Source organism: Lepidochelys kempii, chromosome 13 (genome assembly GCF_965140285.1).
Source record: "Lepidochelys kempii isolate rLepKem1 chromosome 13, rLepKem1.hap1, whole genome shotgun sequence".
NCBI lineage: Eukaryota > Metazoa > Chordata > Testudines > Cheloniidae > Lepidochelys > Lepidochelys kempii.
This window is the reverse complement of record NC_136392.1, coordinates 3,274,801-3,298,279: the sequence shown is the minus strand read 5'-3', so window position 1 is coordinate 3,298,279 and position 23,479 is coordinate 3,274,801. Positions and strand designations below refer to the sequence as shown.

At 53.1% G+C, this 23,479-nt stretch overlaps 1 protein-coding gene across 1 annotated transcript in view; it reads left to right on the top strand.

Moving 5' to 3' along the window:
• ANGPT4 (angiopoietin 4) overlaps window positions 1–21,649 on the top strand; it is a 42,378-nt gene extending 20,729 nt beyond the window's left edge. The window contains exons 2-9 of the mRNA XM_073308652.2: window positions 7,700–7,855; window positions 8,726–8,847; window positions 11,009–11,241; window positions 13,549–13,664; window positions 14,055–14,156; window positions 15,001–15,167; window positions 17,814–17,944; window positions 20,254–21,649. Of these exons, the coding sequence (XP_073164753.1) occupies window positions 7,700–7,855; window positions 8,726–8,847; window positions 11,009–11,241; window positions 13,549–13,664; window positions 14,055–14,156; window positions 15,001–15,167; window positions 17,814–17,944; window positions 20,254–20,414 (1,188 nt within the window). The 3' untranslated portion in view covers window positions 20,415–21,649. The remainder of the gene's footprint in view (window positions 1–7,699; window positions 7,856–8,725; window positions 8,848–11,008; window positions 11,242–13,548; window positions 13,665–14,054; window positions 14,157–15,000; window positions 15,168–17,813; window positions 17,945–20,253) is intronic.
• The last annotated feature ends 1,830 nt before the right edge of the window (window positions 21,650–23,479 follow it).

Below are 23,479 nucleotides of genomic sequence, written 5' to 3'. Positions count from 1 at the left end.
GGGTTGCAGCCAGGGCTGGAGGCAGAAGTGTTGAAATACTGCAAGCAAGGATACTCTCTCGCTGGTGCTGGGCGACTCACCAGGGCCCATTTTCATGGTCATTCCCAGGCCAATTTTGAGGACTCAAGAAGTCCAGAGAGTTTATCTGAGCACCTGAACTCAGCCTACTAGCAGAGAAAGGACAGATCTCGGTTATGATGCACCATGTAATTCTTCCTAGCTATCTGGCTGGAAAACTAATTAACATAGTCTCTGCCTCCCAGAGTCACCAGGTAGGAGCCGTTCTAAAATCTGGCCCAGACTCTACCAGGATGGAGGGGACTGCTGACTACGCTGCAGGGCTTGTGGTCCAAACATGTTGCACTTCACCCATCAAACTGCAATGACACAGGCAGGATCAGAGCCCCGGGGAAACTCCCATTCAACAAGTCCAGGGGAAATTTTCTAAAGCACAGATGGGAGTTTGGCACCTAACTCCCAGGATTACTATTCTTTATTTTTGGCATTGCCGTAGTGCTCCGGGCCCCGCGGCACCAGGCGCTGCACAAACACAGCCCCTGCCCCAAAGATGATCTAAATAAATCCCATCGACTTTCAATTGATCTCTGCCATTGCTCTGCCATGAGAAGTGTGAACAGGACAAAGTAGGGCTGATCCACCAGCACCCAACTTTCCCCGTGTCCAGCGGACGTCCCTCATGGATGAGGAGGAGGAGCTGGATGAAGCTAAACCCAAGCACAGTGGAGGCTTATGCTAATAGGCAGAGGGGAATATTTAGAAGAGTTTGCTGCCACCAGACTTCCTCCAGCCTAGGTCATCTGTCCCCAAGTTTTCAAAGAATCTTGCAGCATAGGGGTCCCTTTAGGCTCAGGGCTCTCCCATCGCATTGGCTGCCACGTGCTTTCTGCCGTCTTGTGGCTAGCTGGGAGATTGCATGCTGGCCTGTGGGATGATGACCAGGTCTCAGTCAGACACATGTTCATTACTGCCAGGCTTAGGTATTGCAATGCTGTGCAACTTAGCTTTAAAGCATCTGCCTGGAAAGAGCTGCATCTGCTGCAGAATGTGGCAGCTGGTCGCACCCTCGGCAATACGACTGGGCTCCCGAACTTATCTCACCCTTGGAGGAGGTTCACACGGCTGGTTCCCTATTAAACTCCAAGTCAGGTTTCCGTTCTCAGGCCTGATTTTCAAAGCCATCCAGGGACTGGGCTCAGGATACCTAAAGGGCCAGCCCATCTTCCAGAGCCTTGACTGCCCTTAACAGCTCTGCTCTGCAGAACCAATGGGAGATTCCTTCACAATACCCTGAGCCTGCTAGTCCCCCAGGCTATCCTGTCTGTGTGACTTTGCAAATCTGGCTCTCTCCCAAGAGAATTCCCTTTGCCTTTTTCATGAGCTCTGATTCCTTCCACACCAGGGTAGAATTCCCAGCTGTGACCACAGCTGGGTCGAACACATTTCAGGTTTTTCCTTCCCTTTGGCCTCGTAACTTTGTGTATGATGTGTCGCTTCTGATCACGTCCCCGCTCGAAACGTGCACCCTGGAATTCATTTGAATGGAAACCTCATGTGAAATCCTCCTAAGAATAGAAAGCGTTCAGGAGAGGCATTTCCCCAACGGATTAGGAAAGAGGAAGTAACATCGGATTTTTATTTGTAGCACAAACTCCAACCTTCTTCCCAGCTTTAAAAAGATCACCACAGAGGAGTGATGCAGGCATCAGAGATGTGGCTGCACCCTCGTTCCTGGCTGGATCGTGTACAGCTGTTCAGTGTAAATGAGCTTCTTTACAAGGGGATTAAGAGATCTGTGACAGTGCTGGCCAACAGACAGACAGCAGGTCAAATATTCAGCATATGAACTTTCCACACTCCCTTCCTCGGCCCACAGCCAGCTAGAGAGCTGGGAATGACTCCGAAACTCACATGGAGATGAACATGTATGGAAACACGTCAAACACGCATGGAGACATGTATATTTCATCCATTCACCGGATGACACACATACATATGTGTGTGCTCAGCATGACGAGCGCCAGCGGTTTATACATGACTGAACTAGAGCGAAATGAACTGGAATGAGGTGCCTTAGCGCTGTCTAGCTTGGGTTTATTCACACTTGTCTAGGGACACCAATCTAGTTAAAAGTCACCCCAGCAAACACTCCAGTTGCCCCAGGGCAGTGTCTCCGCATTAGGGGTTGGCCCAAATATAACAACGCTGCTAACACCGGTGCCAGTTTCCCTGGTCTAGACAACCCCTTGGCTCGTCGAATGGTCTCCCAAGGAAGGTGGTGGAAGTTGATTTGAAAGAACAAGAGGAGACGTTCTGTACGGAATGTCCTGCACTATCCAGAGGTGATCGGGCTGTTTTGTCAGCTCTGAGTTCGTGTTTCCAAAATAGAGTCTGAGGTGGCTAGCTGCTTGATTTGCATATGCAGATAATAAACGAACTTTTCTTCCCAAAGAGGTTTGTAGTTATGTATTGAATGAGTTTCACTACACCCCCTTCTGCAGTAGGTAAACATTATTTCCCCGTCTTAGCAAAATGGCTAAGTGACCCACCCGGGGCCACATGGGAAATCAGTAGCAAAGCCAGGTCTACAGCTCAGGTGGCCCCACACTCAGTTCTGTGTCTCTCCGTCCAGCTGCCATTGTTTGGTGAGGATTCAGGTGCCCAGATTTAGTGTCAGCGTTTGTGACGTTGGCCCAATCAGAGCCTTTCCATTTCCACCTTCCATGTTCCCAGCCCCCGGCCAGCCGTGACTCCTGCCACTGCTCCCACCTCACTGAGACACAAAGCAAAATATCCCGGATGAAACCCTGGCCCCATTGACTCAATGTGGGGGTTGCCACTGACTTCCGTGGGGCCAGGATTTCACTGCAAGTGTTCAGTATCTTCTGTCCGGTGAGGCCAAGGGGTCACTTTAGAGAACTGACATATTTATTTTACATTGGCAAAGACCATCCAGTGCCTGCGGGGCTGATGTCACCTGATCTTGAGTGGCTAAAAAAAGACATTTCCCAGCTGTTCCCAGAGCGATTTCTGTTTGTTTTATTTTCCCCAAATAGATCAGTCACCAGTGAGATGCAAGCCAGTGGCTCCCCTCCTGGAGAGTTGCTGTTCTCCCCTGCACCAGAACCAGGGCTGCAGTGTGCATGCCGCAAAACAGAGCAACCCTCTGGGACTTCGCTCAGTCTAGCTCTCTGTGGCGTGTCACTGGATCCGAGCGCAATAGCGAGGGTCTGCCACTCTGCATCTGCTTAACGGATGGGGGACAGAAAAACTCCCGCCTGAGGGCGGCAGGGTGACTGGAGGGCACTTTGGCCTGCTTGGGGCACATGCTCTGGGAGGAGTGAAGAGAAGAGTGGGGCTGGCTTGATTAAAGAACAGGACAAGAGGGTTGGGGAAATCTAACCGGCAGCTTCTCCCCATTGAGCTGTAGCACAGATTACGCCTGGTCGTGTCTAGATTGGTTTGTCTGGTTTTTCTCTTTAGACTTAACAGCGCCCGGCAAAATGGAGCCCTGATCCCTGACTTAGGACTCTCGGCGCTAGCGTAATACAGATCCCAAATAATTACTAACAGTGATGGCGCTTGTTGCATAGCAGCCAGTTCTGACAGTGCATTATCTACTGACATCCCACATCTGCTGTATCTACTTCCGTGAGATTTTTGAAAGGAACCCAAGGGAATTGGGTCCCCAAATCTCATTGAATTTCAATGGAACGTGGGTACCTAATCCCCTTAGACTACTTTGAAACCCCCAGTGACAGGCATTTTGAATGCACCCCTGGGTGTAGAACTCCCCTCCAGCCCTGGAAACCCTGGCGGGCCAGTCCTCCTGGTGATTTCACAGCACACACTCCGCCGGGTCCTCTCCCGAAGTGACTTTACTAGCATGTCCTCTCTGGTGAGCCACGCCCGGGCAGAGGGGCCTCCCCCTGCTCCTGGCTCAGCCTTTTATCCCAGCTGGTGAGCTGATTACCTCATTAACTCCTTACACCCCCTGCAAGTGACCGTGATCCCCGCTGTCCTTCCAGACCAGTCAGACTGCCCAGCTCCCTTCCACACTAGCCAGACTCAGTGCTGTGCCTGTTGTAAGGGACCAGGCTGCAGGATCCCAAAAGGGGTCTGTTTAGAGCTGCCAACACCACCCTGTCACAGGTGTCTAAGAGCCAAGAATCACTAAAGAGTAGACAGGGAGAGATTGTACCATCCCCTGCCTGTCAGCTCAGCTCCCAGTACTTTGATGTCATAGGTGTCCTTTTCTCATTTCCACTTCTTCTCCTATCTTCTCTTCATCGCCCAGGGCAGAGTGATCAGGGAAGGTTTCTACCAAGAGGTCGCTGGTACATTGCGCAATGAAGATGGGAAAGCCGAGGGTCAATCCCATTTCTTACAGTCTTCCACAATGTAAATAAGTGTACTTGGTGACTCCCTCTCACCTCCAAACGCCTACAGAGAATCTCCTTGAAAAAAAGCCCCAAAATCTCCTTGGTAATTTAAGGCAAAATCCAGCACTTCCGATCAAACTGGAAATGAAAGGGTGAAGAGCAGAGAGAACAGTCTGAACTGCATCTCCAAGCTCCAGCTGCATAATTGTCTTCTCTTGTTCTCAGATCACCAGTGGAGGAGAACAAGCAACATAAACAAAACATGCCACACGCCGCTGGCAGGGAGACAAAAATAAAATATACCAACCTCCTCGCCCTAAATAACGTACGTTTAAATAAAGAGTGTGTCTGGCCCTGGCTGGTTTTCTGGTCATTTAAACCGTGGTGATCCAGGGAGCAGAGCCATGACTGGGTACAAAAGCCAAGGTCTTAGCAAGCACTTCTCTTCCACATGTCTACCATGCGCCATGTTTCAGCAAAGGTCATCGAGGCCCTTGGGTTCAACGTCAGCCACAGTGAGCCCTTCGGCTGGCTTCTCACTGACGCCCCCCCACGCATTATTATTGTTGTTAGCATTTGTATTGCAGGAGTGGCCAGCAGCCCCAACCAAGGTCTGGGCCCCACTGTGGTAGGTGCTATAGAGCTTAAATTCAGCCAGCTTGTCCAGAGCAGAGCTCCAGTAAATATTTTCAAACCCATGGAGCCCCAGCATGCCCTGTGGGGCAGAAGCCCAGAGCCTCGGCACCTCCTGCGGGGCTGAAACCCCAAATCCTGGCGCCTCCCGCGGGCTGAAGCCCCGACTCTCTGGGAAATACTTGGTGAGAATTTACGCCCTGGTGTTGTACATAGACTGAATAAGAGACAAGTCCTTGCCGGCAAAGAGCTCAGACTCTACATACACGAGGCGGATGAAGTGTGGGTGGTGCAGCAGAGACCCATTCGGTACGTCTACACAGCAAGTCTCAGAGCCCGGGTCGCCAGACTTGGTCTCCCGCACTACCATCAGCTGTGTAATGTTACGGCTCTGACGCCCGGGGAGGGAGGGGGGCTCCAGACCCCAAGCTGCAACATCCACACCACTGTCTTTAGTGCAGTAGCCCAAGCCTGTCGACCCAGGCTCTAAGACTCCTTACTGCTGGCTGTGTAGACGGACCTACAGGGGGAAGAGACTTGTCCGAGGTCAGCCAGGATAGAACCCAGATCTGAGTCCCACGCCAGTGCCCGAGCCACTAGCCCAAGCTGCTTCTCTGTCCACACACGTGAACACCAGTGGGAGCATCTCCGCAGAACTAAGCCAGCAGAGTTGTTCCTGTCGGAGCTGGGCACAGTCAGCAAAAGACAAAAGCAAAAGGGTGGGAGGTGAAATTCTGGAGCTTCTGCTCATCTGTGCCTGGAGAAGCCGCCTTTTATTTTAATGTTGTGCGACCCCCTGTTCTCCCAGCTCTCTTCAGAAACACTCTCTACCTGCAGACATTTGGTTTAACACACACATGCGGAGGCATGCCGGGAGCCCAGTCCACGCTATTCCCGAGTGATTGGCGCAGTCCTGCTGTGAGTCAGACCCATTCCCCTGCAGCAGGAAGCTGTGCTTTAAAATTGGATCTCTCTCTTTTCTCTCTCTCTCTCTCTCTCACACGCAGGCTGGATTGTTTTTAAAAACTTGGTGGTGGGAGAGGAAGGGGAATCACTGAAATATCATTAGACAACCTGGAAATAAACCCTTCTCCCAGGGACCGTATTGAAAAGATAAAATAATGAAACAAGCAAGACATATAGGGAAAGGCCATAAATTCACGAAATCCGGGTGTGGAGACTGCTGATGGAGCAGCACGGGAGCCTTGAGGACTGAAATCCCTGCCCAGCCCGCAAGAGACAATGGCCCTTCCTCGGTAGTCGGTGAAGTGGTGCCTCCGTATGGCCGACCCCAAATGTTCAAATATCATGAGTCAGCCCCCCCGCCCCCGAATCATGAGAGTTAAAACATCGTCCATTTGGTGAGCTCTGTCTGTCTTCTGGCCTTTGCAGCGCTAGGGTTCCTGTTTCCCAGCGCAGCTCTGCAAGCTCAGCTCTCTCTCAGCCTGGCCAAGCAAGCCTGTCATTTACAGGGGGGCCAAATATGAACTGCTTTGGAGAGCCCAGAATCACTGCAGGTGGCTACCCAGGCCTTGGTCTAAAGGTCTTGTGAACGCAGATCCAGCTCTCTTTCCAAGAACCCCTGGGGATGCATTTGCATAAGTGGACTTTTGTTTTCAACTCATCTTTCTGAATTGCCCCACTCGAGATGGGGAGCCTCTGGCTCCAGCCGCCCCGAGAAGCAGGGACGCCGTGCCGTGAGTCTGCCGTAGTAGCAGGACTCTGCACCAGCATCACACGATGCCAGGATGGGGCAAGGGAGAGCCCAAGGAATCTGACATCTCCTGGAGAATGCCATTGCTGGTATGCTTCCAGCTTTCCACAGGCTTGTCGATGCTGGGCCGGGGCCCCAGCTAGTGCAAATCAGCATAAGCTCAGCTGTGTGGATTTCAGTGGAGCTGGGCTGAGGAGGGTCTGCCCCACGTGAGTTTCACGTGCATCACATTGGTTTGTGGGGGCCTGAGCTACAGATTTGCCGAGTGCCCACAGTGCCAGATGAAGCCAAGGACGGCCCCAGGCCCTCAGCACATCTGATCCTGCATCCATCGAACCCCGTTACCGATGTTCCAAAGGCATGGAAGAGCAGAGCCTTCCAGTGTGTCACTCGGCTAATGCAGAGTGTGAGCACGGGCGGGAGGGGGATAGATCTGCGATCACAAGTGCACATTCCCTCATTAGTGCAGAGAAGGGGCCCTTCTTCATCACTCAGATTAGTGAGGGGAGCAGGGCAGAGAGAGGTTTTAAGGACACAGCAAGTCTCCAACAATTCCTGAGCCAGAGAATCTTGGTGAGATTAATTTCTCCAAGGGGACCTCCTCATGCCAGTAGGCCAGGCTGCGGCCAGGACACACTGTCCTCCTGATAAACATCAAAGGGCAAAGTGAGTTTATGCCAGGGTGAAACGCTTGCAACAGCCCCATGTTCTCTCCTCCCCAAGCCACCATTCTGACCAGTAACACCAGGGCTGGCTTAACACCAGCTGAACGGCAGGGAGTCGAAGGTGTTTCACCGGAGACAGGGCTGGGAGTGATTTCACCAGAGGGAGGGAAACATTGCTGCCATAGAATGAAGAGAGGGAGTGTCTGTGGCAGGCTGGGCTGGGGATAAGGAGAGCTGTGATACCATGTAATAATAACAGACTGCTTCCCCTCCCTCCCCTGATCTAGCTGGAGAGCTACGTGCAGATGAATGTGAGGTCTGAGATGGTCCGGATCCAGCAGAATGTCGCTCAGAACCAAACAGCCGCCATGCTGGAGATCGGTACCAACCTCTTGAACCAAACGGCGGAGCAGAGCAGGAAATTGACGGTTGTGGAAGCACAGGTACAGCAGGAGTATTCTGGGAAACAGCTGGTACCAGATACACACATGGCTGCCCTGAGGGAGACACGGGGCCTGGCTCTAATCCAGCTCTGCCACTGACTCCCTGCGTGATCGTCCTTGGGCAGATCACGTCACCTCTTGCCTCAGTTTCCCTACCTGTAAAAGGGGGATGATATGTCCCCAGTCTTCCAAAGGAGTTGCAAGGCTTAGTTCAGTCACATTTGTAAAGAGCTTTGAGCTGCTTAGATAAAGGGTGGGGGTGAAGTGAAAGCCATTTTATGTGGCTCCCAGACTTTCGCGTGGCTCCCATCTGCAGCGTGCAGGATTCGGATGGCCAGTGGGGCAGATCAGTCACAAAGAACTCATGGCTCACGTGCCTTATGGGTGGGCTGAGATTTCTAAAGGGATTTGGCTGCTCAATCCCCATGAAAATTAATGAGAAGGGAACACCCAAAGCCCCCCACAGGGCTCTGACAGTCCCACTCATGGAGCCGATGTGGTTCATGTAAAAGAAGCAGAGACCATGGGTTTTGAGTGCAAAGTTTTTAGGCTAGCGTGACCAACAGGGATCACATAATTCATCCAATCAACCTCTGCTCCCTATTACTCCTTTGGCCCGCTGTGTTGGAAAGACCAGGATATGCTCTCCTCCACTGCGGCCAATATGCATGATATGACATTCTATTGGCTTGAATGGATGCTCCACCTAAACTGGTTTCCCTTGGAGCTGGTGTAGTGCATCAGTGGTGAAATATCATACCAGGGCTGGTAACGCTGCTGAAAAACCAGGGGAGGTTAAAGTGGGAGGGAGCATTTGGGAGATAGAAGAGGGATCCCACTAATTATTCTTCCCAACTGCTCCTCGGAAAGGTTCTGAACCAAACCGCTCGAATCGAGATCCAGCTGCTGGAGAATTCCCTGTCCACCAACAAGCTGGAGAAGCAGCTGCTGCTGCAGACGAATGAAATTCACAAGCTGCAGAACATGAACAAGTATGGTTCTCAGCCTCAGGACCACTGAGGTTTCACTTTGGTTCCCTTGACCGACTCTTGTCTCTTTAAGATGTTTAAAAGGACGGTGAGGAAGGAGGGTCTTTTAATCAGCAGCAGCTCTCAGGGGTAAACGCTGACATTTTATGGTGACCTCTGTCAGGGTACAATTATTTTCAGGACCGTGTGGGAACCTGCCCCAGACGGCTACCGTGTCCCAGTACCTCATGCAGTTCCTGTTGGTTTGTATCCCTCTTCCCCTGCTCAGGGTCCTGCCCCACCGTGGCACCTTGTGTGCTCCATAAGCTCCCATGTTCTGACTCCCGGGTGACGTCAGTGCTTCTTTGCTTCCCCCGGGCTGGAAAATGCAATGATTTCACGTGTTATGTGCCTCGCTCCCTGCTCTCGGCTTTGGGTTTGTGGAATGTTTGCTCTCGGCTCGCTCCCGGACAGTCTCACTGGGTGGGCTCGGCGCCAGGGCGGCTGCTAAAGGGGGGCCGCTCAGCATTTGCCGTCCTGGGTGGAGCTGTCTAATCTGCATCTGCTGCGGCCGCCGAGTCCCTGCCAGAACCACCGAGCTCCAGAGCTGGTAGAGCTGCGGGTCACTGTTGTCTCCTTTCCGTATGAGAAAGGCCCAGCTGTTGTCAGGACTTAATCCCTGTCCTGGAGCTGGGGGTAGGTGGGTCTATCGTCCCCCTGGCCCGAATCACCAATGAACACGGATGAGAAGTGGGGGGGCTGGTGGCACTAACAAGATCACTAGAGGGGAGATTTGCAAGATAAGTGAGCGTTAGGCACGCATTTCCCAGGCACTTCCAATGGGAGTCGGGCCCCACTGCCCTTTGGGCCTTTGAAAAACTGCCCCGAACAGAATAGCTATCCCAGAGCGGGGCAGGGCGAGGCCAGGCAGAAGGACAGAAGCTTCTTACAGATTCCCAGAGGCAGCCTGAGTGGGTTCTAGCCGTATTCCCGGCTTTAAGGGTAGCAAATATCACAGGAATGGGGAATAGCTTTAAAACCAGAACGAACTTTTAAAATGCACCCACTGCGCATGTTATTAAACAAGCCACATGCTGGCCAGCTCCCTGGGCTGCACCGCTGCTCCATTCTGAACCCTGCGGAAAATGACCTGTCGGTCCAGGGTTTTGTACTTTGTTCATCACCTCTGGCAGGTTGATCTGAATAGTTTGAATCCTGACGTAAATAAAATGAGTCACCAAGACGGATTAATACACGTGAGCTAGTCTGTCCACTGCTCCTCGGTGGTACCTTTCCATTGTCAAAGCAGCAGGCAGAGATTTCGGGGCAGGAGCCCTGTGAATCAGACCGTGATCTGGGGCTACAACAGCAAGTCCCCTGTCAGAGATTAGCCCTTTCACTCTGCTGGCATTTTAAAGACTGCTCACATCCTGCAGCCGCTTTGTCAGTCAGGTAACATGATGTGAGATAGGATGATATGTGATCGTTCTCTGCACAAGCTAATGAGCAAGGATTAGAGACACATTTTTTGACATGACCAGCAAAAACCGCACATGCAAGTGGACCTTTAGCCATGCCTATTAGCTAGCTGGACACTCATCTACCAGATTTTGAGGGTGCAAATCTCTATTTGCATGGACAACATAGCTCTGGGAAGCCAGAGCACTAACTCCTGGATGCTCTATTTTACAAATGCGACATTGGAGCTTTTGCCTGGGCTAGAGAAAGTTCAGCGGCTATTTCCATGTCCACCCAACCCATGGAGCTCGGGAGCTCTCTTTAGTAGCACAGGCTCAGTTCAGTGCTCTCTCTCGGCTGCTTTACCGTAGAAAGATTTGCATCTAGGAAGAGGGAGGCACTTGACTGAGTTAAGTGGGAGATCAGGAATGGTTTCGTGGGATGAAGAACTGTCTCCAGCTCTCAGGATAAAGCAGCCCCCCCCGGTCATGCTCATGAAAGACCAGCATAGCCTCTGGGGGGGCCCGCAAACCACACAGAGAACCTCAGTAACCGCTTGAGCCAAAATCCTTTGAAGTCAGTGAAAAGCCTCCTATGAATGTCAGTGGGCTCTAGCAGCTGTCTGACTGTTAACCTTGGTGTTGTGTGGCTCGTGCGGACCCCCAGGGGGAGAAGATTCCCCCGGGCAAGCACCTCACCCTTCCTCTCTTGGCCTGTCCCTTTGCAGTATCCTAGAGACACGGGTGCTGGAGATGGAGACCAAGCACCAGGCAGAGCTGGAAGGGATCCGCACAGAGAAGGAGAAGCTGCAGCGCCTAGTCAGCCACCAGAGCCACACGATCGAGGACCTGGAGAAGTCCCTCCATGCTGCCAACAGCAACACCAGCTCACTCCAGCGGCAGCAGCTGGAGCTCCTCGAGTCAGTCCAGAGCCTGGTCCAGCTGGTCTCGCAGGGCAAAGGTGAGCTCATCCCACAGGAGAGCCCTGGGCTTGCCAGAGCTGCACACCAGGGTGTCACTGACTGGGGAAGAGAGCACGTCCCGGATTCTGTGGGCGACTGACGCTCCTTGGAACTCCCCGCTGATAACGGCCCCATTCCCTGTCAGTAGGAGCTATAATAGAGTGCAAACTTCCCCACACTAGCGTCCTGTGTTAGCTGGACCCCTGCCCTGTGATGTTCCTCTGACCAGTGCCCTGTTCATGCAGCAGCAGTGTGATCTTCCTCCCAGCAGTGCCCGGAGTGCCAGTAGAAATGACGGATAGACCTCTCGATTCACATTGCTTAGCGACAGTAGGTGTTCAGAGAAGCTGGGTTAGAAAACTGGAAAATGTCCTCTCTCTGCTACCACTGCTCCTGCCTTCCTCGGCATTCCGTCTGTCCAGCACCACCTTCTGCCTGGTCTCAGAACAATGCATGCCAGGCAGCGGCTGATGGGAAAGCCAGGGACCAAGGTTTTGGCCCATCCCATGACAGCAGGGCAAGCAAGCTGAGATGCTCAGATTTAAACCTGAATCTAGATCCCAACTTCGCCAGAGTTAGGGGCCCTCTCTAATAATTACTGCTGGTCAATCTATAGTAGGATTACATTAGAAGTGCGGTAGATTTCAATCAATCGATCGCTAGATTAGACAGACAGACAGAAGAAACTGCTCTGAACTGTCAGGGTTTGCTTTAAATATGTCCGCAAGCGCCACAGAGCAATCCAGTGCCCAAGATTCCAAGGGTGAAAAGTTTTTGCACTAAGCCACCTTGTTCTGTGTAGTCCCTTTCCCACCCACGTTAAATCCTCAAGGTTTAGTCTGGGGATCTGTGACCCCGAGGTGGCACAGACATTGTGCTCACACAGACGTACAAAGAGACCACGAAAGAAAGAAAGATAATCAATTAGAACCCACAAACATCTAACCCAAGAAGAAAAGAGCAACAAAGATGCAGGGCCCAACCAGAGCAAATCCACAGTGCTCGGAGATACAGAGGCCCAATTCTCACTTACACCAGGGCTCCTTTCCCTAACTCTGGCATCATGTAAGCACGCTCAATTTAAGGCCATGAACTTTCCTTCTAACACGCTTGCTTTGACACTTCTTTTATCTGGTCTCCAAGAGCCTGCTCCTCCATGATGCTCAGCACCCCGGAGAGATCCTGCATACACTCAGCACCTGCTGCCCGTGGCAGGAGCTGAGGGCCCTCTGCATCTTGCAGGATCGAACCCCGAGACACTTGTAGCTCCTGCTCCCTTTGAAGTGAGTCAGTAAAACTTGCACCAATGGGCTTCAGTGTTTTGACGGAGTCACAGCCAAGAAGCTAATGCCATCATTGTAAATAAGATGGTTTTTACGGGGAAAGGGCTGTTAAGATTTCATCCTGTTTATTTTTGAAGCACACTGACTTTTCCTGAGATGGAGCCAGGCAATCAAACTACACTTTCTATTTTCCAGTCATTACAAGAGAAATAGCTCCACGTTATCTCGGCTCCCACGGGAGGGACGGGTGCCTAAGGCTCGAAGAGAACAGAGTCTGACTCCAGCCCTTGTCTTGGCCGAGGAGTTGGCACAGCAGAGGAACGCAGCTCAGAGTCTGCCTGCTGCAAGCACGGAGACGGAGGCTAGGACGGCAGCATCTGCTTGTTGCTCTGATGCCTCCCAGCCAGACCCCACTGATGCCCATCATAGGGCAGCAGAGGATAGCACCTTAGCTGCAATGGAACGCAGGGCGGAGGTTCTTTCTCTTGACCTTCGACCTCCCTGTGTTTAGACAGCACCTTTGAATCGTTCTTCCTGAAGCTGGTTTTCAGTTGCACCTGGCTGAGGCCTGATTCCCCCTTGTGCTGTCAAATGCCACCAGTCGGATTTGGAAGCATCTTTCCCCTAGTGCAAATGGCTACACAGGGCACAAGGCTATGGGGGATGAAGCCATCGGCTTCTTGTGTATTCTAACCCCTATCCTTCCCCTGTGTCGGATCTTGCCCCTTGCTTCTTTTTAAAGGTGTTTTTACTCTTGGAGCAGCTGTATGGTGACAAAGAAGGTTTGGGTTGTAACTGTGAGGGGCCCGGGAGGCTTTGAAAAGGCGATTAATAGAGACTATTGATGACAAATTATTAACATACAAATAAAAGAACCATCTGGGGTGTTCCTAGCTCCTGGGCTTGTGCTCAGGCCATCAAATAGACAGAATCCCTCTCGCTCTGTTCCTTACCCTAAGTCCCGGAGATAAGAACCCATCACGGATGCTTGCAGGTCACTGCTGCTTTTGTTTGCCTTGCCAGCTCCCCTCGCGAAGGAAGAGCAGGTGTCCCAGGACTGTGCTCAGACCCGCCGAGCCGGGTTTAACGCCAGCGGGGTTTACACCCTCCACATCGCCAACATGACGGAACCCAGGAAGGTTAGTGACAGGCTCAGGACAGGGCACAGGCCTTGCACTGAATGGAGTTTAGCGCCCAAGAACGAGTAAGATGGGCCCTATCAAAGGCAAGTCTGCCAATCTTCCCTACCTGCTGCCATGCCAATGCACCTCAGGCCTCTCCCATGCCAGCCCTCATGTGTCAGTAGTGGGGCTCCCCAAAGCAATGCCACTTCTTGGTCCCCACAAAGTCTGCTCAATGCATCTCAGTCCCGACTTGCAAAACACCCTGTCAATGGGAGCTGGCTCCCACCACGCCGTAGCCACAAGACCTGTGTTGACCTGACTTCTTCCCTGCACAGTACAACCGGTCTGTGCTACTCCACCCCGGGATCCCTCCCCTGCAGCACTGGCTGTTTGCATCCTCTGCAGGTCTTCTGCGATATGGAAACAGATAGAGGCGGGTGGACCGTGATACAGCGCCGAGCCAATGGCAGCATGAATTTCCAGAGGAAGTGGAAAGAATACAAACAGGTCTGACCTCATTCCTGCCTCCTCCCCCCAGACTTGTTCAATAACTGACCCACGGACAACCCTGGGGGCAGAGGGTGGGTTGTGCAGAGACGGGACACTTGTACGTCAGGCATGCACTGGGTGGAACTAGAGTTCCCTTCTGCTTAGGCAAGAAAAGACCCAGTGGGAAGAAAACCTAACAGGGTACCCAATTAGGCAATGCAATACACTCCCGGGAAAGCAGCCTCACCACTGAGCACATGCACAAGGAGAGGACACAAGACAGTAGCTGAGACTGATGTTGCAGGGCATAGTTCTGCAGACGGCAGGGGGACAGGCTCCATGACCCATGTCAGGTCTCATGGATCTGCCGTCTAGAGTCCACAGAGCTATAACAGGAAAGGACCACAGACCTCGGGGGGTTGGGAGGGGGTGTTGGAGATAAGACTCCCAGGGCCAGACAGAGAAGAGCTGGTGGGCAGAGGTGAATGAAAATTGCTGGCTGCCAGGGTAACAGGAGAGAGAAGACTCCGGCTCTAGACAGGATGACAGAGATGAATTTTGCAAACATGTCAAGGTTTTCCCATTTCCCCCCTGAATTCGGAAATTTCATCAAAACGTTGAAATTTGAAACATTTCTCCCAGCTCCATCCTGGATTAGCAGGGGTAGATAAACAGGCTAGCTACCCCCATGCAGCCCTGTGACTTCACTGGGGACGCAGGGCTGTAACCAAGGGCAGAATTTGCTCCGGTATTTCTAAAGCTGATGGAGTTTTGCCACCTCCCTTTGCTGACCATAACAGACATTGCATAGCCCAGGGACACAGTCTAAATCCTCCCCACCGTTGGCTCTCCTCCTCCACAGGGCTTTGGAGACCCTGCCGGGGAGTACTGGCTGGGGAACGAAGCTGTGCATCTCCTGACAAGCCAGGCTTCCTACTCGCTGAGAGTGGAGCTCCTGGACTGGGAAGGAAACCAGGCCTACGCCCATTATGAGACATTCCAGCTGGGCAGCGAGCGTCATCTTTACAGGTGGGATATAGACTGACCAGTGAAATGCTCCCTTGGGTCTTTCTTCAAACCCCACTTAGACAAGGAAACTCCCCCAGTGCCATGCAGGGATCGATGTGAATCCTACTGAAGCCAAAATCACAGCACCAGCTGGTGGGCCCCCAACGTTTGTGGAAGAGGCCGAGCTAGACAGCGCAGCTGGGGAAGGAACCAGTACATTGGGAGCGATGTTTCTAGGGTTTTGCATTTCACCCTCTTTACCAAGCTGTTCATCTCAGCAGCCTCTGAATCACAGTGGCCTGCAGAATGAAATTTTGTGCGTTCCTGGTATTTTGTCAATTTGTGGCAATTTTGCAGTGATTTTTCAGTGTGAACTTTGTGGTCAGACGTGTTGCTTCATTGTCCTTTTTTCTCCTCTTGGAAGCCAAAATAAATTTTCTGGAAGGAAAAAAAATGCATAAAATTGCATTAGGAAAAAGGATTTCTTTTTCTTGCTTTTTTGCACACACCGAGGCCTGGGCTGGGTGTGCACTTAGTTGCACATGTACTTTTCCAGGTGTAATTGTGGCCACAACTTGCACAGCTGCGTTTTAGAGTTCAATCCTGCAAGGTGCTGAGCACTCCTGTGAGGTGCTGAGTACCTAAAACTCCCACGGGCTTCAACGGAGGTCAAAGTGCTCGGAGCCCCTCACAGGATCAAGCAACAAGCTACTGTTTGCATAAGCAGCATTTCAGATTTGTGCACGCAGCTGTGGTCACTGCGCTCACAAAAAAGAACAAATGATTGTGCAAAACTAAGAGGCCTCACTGCAAAAAAATCTAACGAAAGCAAGAAATCAAGCTCTACTACTTTCTCTGAAATACAACTGACGTATCCAGCTGCTGTATCCGGAACCGTTACCAAGTCATGAAACAACGGCAACCTTTAAAGCTCAGCTTATAAATCAATACAGTGCTGAGGCTTTGTGGGTTTTCACTGAAGCGTTGTGGGGAAAGCGAAGTGAGAAAGAGAGCAGGTGCCCTTCGAAGGTCCTGGTGGGGAGCTGACCAACTCTGGGAGGCTCATTCTTCCCTCCCTGTCTAGGGGAAACTGAGGACAAGCCCCTGGCTGCCTCTCTCCAAACCCCCTATTATGAAAATGGCCCCAGCAGAACAGTAAAGCTTCAGTAAGTCTGAAGATGAGACACAAATCCAGCTAGCCCAGACCCTGCTCAAGAGGGCCTCCTGGTCTATGGTTTGGTTCTGGGGATCCCTGCTTCAGAGCTGAGCCCTGACTGGATCCTAACCTCCCTCAAAATTTGACCTTACCTAGTGTAACTGCAGCTCATACTCCTAGTCAGGTAGCTAAGCCTTTAATTGTCCCAGTAATATCCAGCTACAAGGAGGGATAGGGTGGCCCCAGGCTATGCAGCTCTGGCCATGGGTGGTTCCATCGGGGTACACGGGTCACAGCTCAGGCACTTTCCAAACACAATCGACTAAAGACACAGAACGGGGGGAGGGGACCAGTTTGTGGGGATTGTATGTGCCCATTAGCTCTCTTCCTCTGTAACGGACGCTGTCTCCACTTCTGCAACCCTTCAGCAGCCGAGGATAATCGCTTGAGCTTGCCCGTTAGAACAGCGAAGCTTGGCGATGCTAGAACGCCGGTCACCAGAGGGGTCAAAGGCCGGGGGGCAAGGCAGCTGAGCGATGCAGAATGCAGAGGGATTGCTTTGCCCACCGTCAAACCCCACCCCAGAAACCCTGCGCTGCAGGTTAGGACCGGGAGCGAAGACGACTATGCCTAAATTCCAAGGCCAGAAGGGGACGCTGTGATCATCTCCTCTGCCCTCCTGCATAACACAGGCCAGGCACCATCCCCACAATCGCTCCCAGAGCAGAGCTTGCAGAAACACATCCCAGCTGCCAGGGACAGAGAATCCACCACCCCGCTTGGTCAAGTGCTCCAACGGTTCATTAACATCACAGGTAAAAACTAGCCAGCTGAAGCTGCAGGAGCAGGGAGTCACAAGGCAGAGCACAGTAATCTCGGCTGAAAGTCGGCCAGGAGACCAGTATTAAAAGCACCATTAAAAGTATCACCGTATCTTCAGGCCTCAGTCCTGCCAGGCGCCCTGCTCTCTGGCCCTGCCCCAGCAAGACACTAACATACACGCTTCACTTTAAAAAGCGTGTGGTCCCGTTGGAGCCGCTCCTGTGCTTCAGTGTTTGGCTGGACTGGGGCCAGAGCACCTTGCGGGACTCATGGGACTCTGTGTAGGACAGAAGGGCCACAAGTGGGGAGACCCTCTCGGTGCCAGCCCAGGCGAGTGCGGGGAACCAAGTCGTCAGCGCTGCTGCAGACAGCACCCCGGCCTTCCAGCCAGCTTAGCTCCTGAGCTCTGGCAGCACCACCCGATCTGGCGGCCGGCTGGAGCCTGCGAGGGTTTAGAACATTTGGATCGCTGGGCGCTGCTGATAAACTCTGGGATGGGATTGCTCCCTTATCTGCCTCTGCTTGTTGTTATCTGCAAGGACACAGGGGAACGTTTTCTTAAATAAACCCCAGGAAACGCTGACAGGAGTTTGAAAAGTAATTCTCGTGCTCTGCCTCATTTTCTCCTCTTCCTCCTCCTCTCCTCTTTCTGCCCCCTGTCTCGCCCTCTCTCTGCTTTGGTCCTCCAGGATCTCCCTGAAGGGCTACAGCGGCACCGCTGGGCAGCAGAGTGGGATGGTCCTCCAGGGAACCAACTTCAGCACCCGCGACTCGGATAACGACAACTGCCTCTGCAAGTGCGCCCAGATGCTTTCGGGAGGTGGGTGCAGCGGGCTCTCGGTGCAGGGGGGCCGGGGACCAGCCTTCCCCACGTGCCCTGTTTGCTGTGGTGGACAGATGGGGGCAGGGTATAGAGCAACTGAGGCTGAATTCTTGGGAATGCTCCATTCTCAGTGAATCTCATTGTCTAGTGTTCTCAGAAATACACCACAGTGATGAGGAAGGGAGGGATGTAGACAGACAGACGGACGTCTGAGCGAGAGCTCTCCCTTGTCTCTCTTCACCCAATTTTCCTAGACATGCACAGAGCCCAAGAGTCTGATCGCCTGCTGCAGCCAAGGGTCGGATGTTGTCACACTCTGTTCTAGTCAGGTTCTTACGCTGGGCCTCTCTCCATAGTATCTGAGAACCTTCCAGAGGTGGCTTAAGAGACGTGACTAGTGTCTGCCTCGTGCCAATCTCTCTCCCCTCCCAGCAGGGGACCCCAGCTTTGGGCTTGTGCTTTCTACGGGCAGTCGAAGGCTGTAGTTGTTTGCATTCCCCACCTGGCTTTATGCAGGGCTGCCAAGTCACCCACATTTGGAGAGGGACACCCACAAACTCCCTGTCGCCCAACTAACCTCCAAAATGCTGCCATCCACCCCGGGTGCCAGGGCAGCCCTGTCCCAAGATGACTTTCAGGAGCAGAAATGGCAAGGAAGCAGAGGGGAGAGAAATAAGAGGGGAAAGATCAGAACGGGGAGAGACCAGGACAGAAGGCTGGTGAGCAAGGAGGGCATGCCAAAACAGGGAGAGAGGAAGAGCATCCTTCTGTCCCACCAGGTCCCCCCCTGCACCCCCATACAACCAGCTCTCCCCCACGTTGCAGCGGCAAATACCTGTGGCCTTGGGCCAGCAGATCTATATCAGACACATGCCCAGGCCTTGCTGCAACAGTGGGACTAGGAATAACGAGAGAGAGAGAGAGAGGCTCGATGCTTCTGGCCAACTGGCAACTCTTCAAGCAAAGGAGTGCCGGACTCAAGGCAGCCGTCTGTGCCGGGATGGGGAGGGGATCCCGGATCAGGGGATTAGCTCGGATCGTTTCAGCCAGGGGTTCGATTATCCGGATCCGAGTTAGTTTGTCTGGGGTTATTACTAAAGCCAGGAGCAGAGCTGGGGCCCTTGAAATGAGCCCAAGGAATTGGTTTGGATGGATATGTACGTGCCTGTCCAATGGTGGAGCCTGGAATCCCCACCAGGCGGGGCGCGGAAAATCCACACGTTTCAGAATGTTCTCCATGGCCCAGATCCTGAGCTGGTGTAAATCAGCAGAGCCCCATTGGCTGCATTAGACTTACAGCAGCGGAGGATCTGGCCCTTTGTCTCCTGCTCCTCTCTCGGGCGGGCCCTGAATTCTCTGTTGACGATGGAGATGGGCCAGAACCTGGACCTCCTGCTCCAACCAGACTTGCCCTGGCACAGCAACAGCACAATAAGAGCCCATGTCTGAACAATCTCAAAGCCAGAATAATCCCACCAGGATCATAATGTCCTGGTGCCGGGCGGTTCTCTGAAGGTCATTCCCCTTATGATGCAAGAACACGCATAATCACAGCCATGAGGCATAATCTTCCCGGGCCAGGAAAAATGTACTGATTACTACACCCTTGAACTGCTGGAACATGGTCCAGGATCCCCCAAGGGTTGGCATCCACAGGGCGAGGTTATCCACACTTTGCCAGTGATAGGATACTGGCCGGGACAACCCTGTCCTTTCAGTGCTAAGACTTTCTTTTTGTACAGGAGCTCCTGATACCTGGGGTTCTCACATTTGCATTGCTCCTGTCCCTGTGTGTGTACAGCACCCAAGCCCAGGGGTTGCGATCTCAGCCGCGGCCTGTAATTCACACAGGGCTTCACCCTGCTCCACAGAAGCCAGCGGGAGCAGGGTCGAGTTGCCAGTCACCCGGTTCGAGGAACGGCAAAGCTGGCTTTAGTGCAGGCAGGAGAACTCAGGGCTGGGTTTCTTTTTTTTCCACTTTCTTATGGTTTGATTTTTGAAAAACTCTTTCCAATGTCAAGAAACATTTTTTTTCCTAAAATCACCTGGTTCTTTTTGACTAATTTAATTGGAAAAGTCTCCATGGTTGTGTATTCTAACCAGGCGGAAGTCTGTGCCTTTTGTTTTACACTATTCACGCCTCGCGACTAGGCCTACTGGGGTAATGACAGCCAGGCTTGCTCCCAAGAACAAGCCTTTGGCTAGAACCAAACTGAACTCAGAGCCCAGAAGTTTCATGCTCTGTCTGAAGTCCAAACTCGGTCTGGCGAGTTCTCTAACCTTTCCCTTCTATGTCCCCCACTCAGGTTGGTGGTTTGACGCCTGTGGTCTGTCGAACCTGAACGGCATCTATTATCCTGCCAAGCACAATGTCCGGAAGCTCAACGGGATCAGATGGCACTATTTCCAGGGGCCCAGCTATTCTCTAAAAGGCACACGCATGATGATAAGACCTTCAGACTTCTAGCGCCCCAGAGCGGGGTGGGGCAGAGGGCAAGCCAGGCTCCAGGCCTCCGAACTGGCAGGCAACAATCCATCATGGAACTGGTAGGACCATTAGACCAGCAACAGATGGCAAAGGAACAGGGACACATCCTAGCAGGAGCAGGGTCTTGTAACCCAGTGCCTGGGGCTACAGCGCAAGGGAAAGGAGGAAGACCTGGAGCTAAGCGGAGAGATGACTCTGGGCCTGGACTCTTGGGCCTCCAAGGAGGAGGAGAAGAAAGAAAAATCAGAAAAAAACATCTAAAAACTAAACCGTCCCATTGGTGTGAATTACGAGTATTGGGCTTCTGTTTCGGACCAGTTTGATTCTTTTCTATGTTGTATCATCTTCAGGGAAATCATCCAGACCACAAAGGGAGCCTGCTGCACCCAGGGCCAGTGGCTGAGAAAGACCTTCCGAGCAGCAGCTAGGAATAGTGTGGCGCATACAGAGTTTTTGCAGTGGGGTCTGGTTTTAATTGGTTTTAGCGTGTTTCCAGGAAACACTCCACCCTTTTCCTTCCTTGTTTTCCCCTGCTTCTGAACTGACACATGGCCACCCGGCTCCTGAAGGCACGCTCCTGTCTGCAGAAGCTGGCTGACGAGGAGAGAGCAGGCTGGTGAGATAGCCCTGTGAGCATCTGGATATTAGGAAACACTATTTCACTAGGAGGGTGGTGAAGCACTGGAATGGGTTCTCTAGGAAGGTGGTGGAATCTCCATCTTTAGAGGTTTTTAAGGCTCGGCTTGACACAGCCCTGGCTGGGATGATTTAGTTGGTGTTGGTCCTGCTTTGAGGAGGGGGTTGGACTAGATGACCTCCTGAGGTCTCTTCCAACCCTAATACTCTATGATATAGATCAGGCCAGCCGGAGAGGCAAGATGGACTTGCCTTTGGGCTCTCACTTGTGTTTTTCCCCAAAGGGGACCTGCCAAGCCAGCTCCTGACCCAAATGCAAAGCCCGTCTGCGCAAGAAGAGCATGAGCCGGGCCTTGCGCAGGGAACGTGGTGCACGGAGGAGGACGCCCACGTGGATGGAATGAACGTCAGCTTATGAGCTCAGTGATGTACGTTGAGAGGGCATAGTCTAGAAAGACCAGCCTCCACATTCAACACACGTGCACACACACACGCCCCACTCCCTTGTGTGCTGGGCTACTGCCTGAGAGCGAGTGGAGGCTAAGCCTGGGGTGGCTAAGGGTTAGCGCTGGGCGCAGAAGATATGGGGGGGGAGAGGCGTGGGAGGGCAGAGAATGGGCCTGGCTGGGGAGACGTGGTGTCTCGGAGTCCCCGGGCGATGCTCTGGAACTGCTCCCTACGAAGCCAGTCAGGACTCTGGGGAAGTCTCCTTTCTGTGAGCAGCCTGTCTTCAGGACACACAACTCACCCAGCTTCCACCTTCCTGGGTCTGACCTCGGAGCATTCAGCCTCCTCTGCCCCTCCGTGCGCTTCCCTCAGCGAGTCCACCCAGGCGGGGTCCTGGGGAAGCCAGAGGGTCCTGCCCCGCAACTTCACAGTCAGACGTGACTCTCAGCCAGCCAGTAAAACTGAAGGTTTATTAGACGACAGGGACATGGTCTAACACAGAGCTTGTAGGTGCAGAGAACAGGACCCCTCAGCTGGGTCCATTTTGGGGGCCAGTGAGCCAGACAACCACGTCTGCCCTTCACTCCATGTCCCCAGTCAGCCCCAAACTGAAACTCTCTCCAGCCCCATCTCCTCTGGGCTTTGTCCCTTTCCCGGGCCAGGAAGTCACCTGATTCCTTTGTTCTCCAACCCTTTAGCTCTCACCTTGCAGGGGGGGAAGGGTCAGGCCATCAGTTGCCAGGAAACAGGGTGTCGGCCATTGTCTGTGTCCAGACCCCTGCACACACCTGCCCTCTAGGGCTCTGCAACGATCATACACCCTTACCCCACCACCTAGATACTTAAGAACTGCACAGGGGAAACTGAGGCACCCCCACACTATTCAGAGAAAACATTAGGAACAGTCCCGCTTCGTCACACGTGGTAAGTGCAGTCGTCCCATGCTAACAAAACACATAGCTCCGTGCTCGCCTCTTAGGATATGTCCACACTGCAGCTGCTTCCCAGCTCGGCTAGACAGACCTGCGCTAGCTTGGCGTTCACTAGTGCACTAACAATGGCAGCGTAGCTGGGGTGGGCCCCCAGGCACGTACCCTGGGGGTCCAGCGGGTTTGTACCCAGGCAGCTAGCCTGAGCTGCCGCCCATGCTGCCCCCGGCTACACTGCCACCTCGAGCGAAGGGAGCACGGTGTGTGTCCACCCGAGCTGGGCAGCACATTCCTAGTTGCAGTGCAGAGGGACACTTTGCCCCGGCGCCAGCTAAAGGCAGGAATAACTCGGCAGCTTGCAGCAGGACCCACGGCTCTGCCTCTTCTGCTCAGCACTTCTGAGCCTGTGCTAACCCGGGCCCTGCTGTGCACGACCCATCGTGTACCCTGGGCCAGGATCACACCCGCCGCTTCCCGCAGTCTGTCATCACCGTGACCTCACGGCGGATCACCGCAGGCTCAGCCTGGCGCCTTCACACTCCGTCGTGCATGCAGATGCATCCATACCACTGCCTTGCGATCATTAATGCAGCCCCAGGCAGTCCCATAGCACGCCGCACCGCTCGGCCCCGCTGCGTGGGGAGATGCTGTGGGGTGCCCAGCTATCCTCGGACTGCCAGGCTAGGAGCTCGGAGACGGTCATCGCCTGGAACCAGCTGGGACAGTCCCGGGTGGCTGTTGCAGGGCAGCAGTGCAATTGCTTCCTTAGAAGACCCTGTTGCCATGTGCTGATAAACCCTCCCCCTTAGCCCAGCCAGCTTTATGGCAGCACATCCATTGTCTCACCATCCTAGGGTGGTTTCAGATCTGCCCCTTCCTCCGGGCCTGTTGCTTTCTTGTTACAACACACAGCGAGTGACAGCCCACTCAGGCCTCTGCGGGGGATTCACCGAGAGGCTCCACCTCTTATAAACGGCTTTCCGAATGCTGCAAAACATGCATGGCCTCCTTGTGCCTCCTTTGAAATGTTCT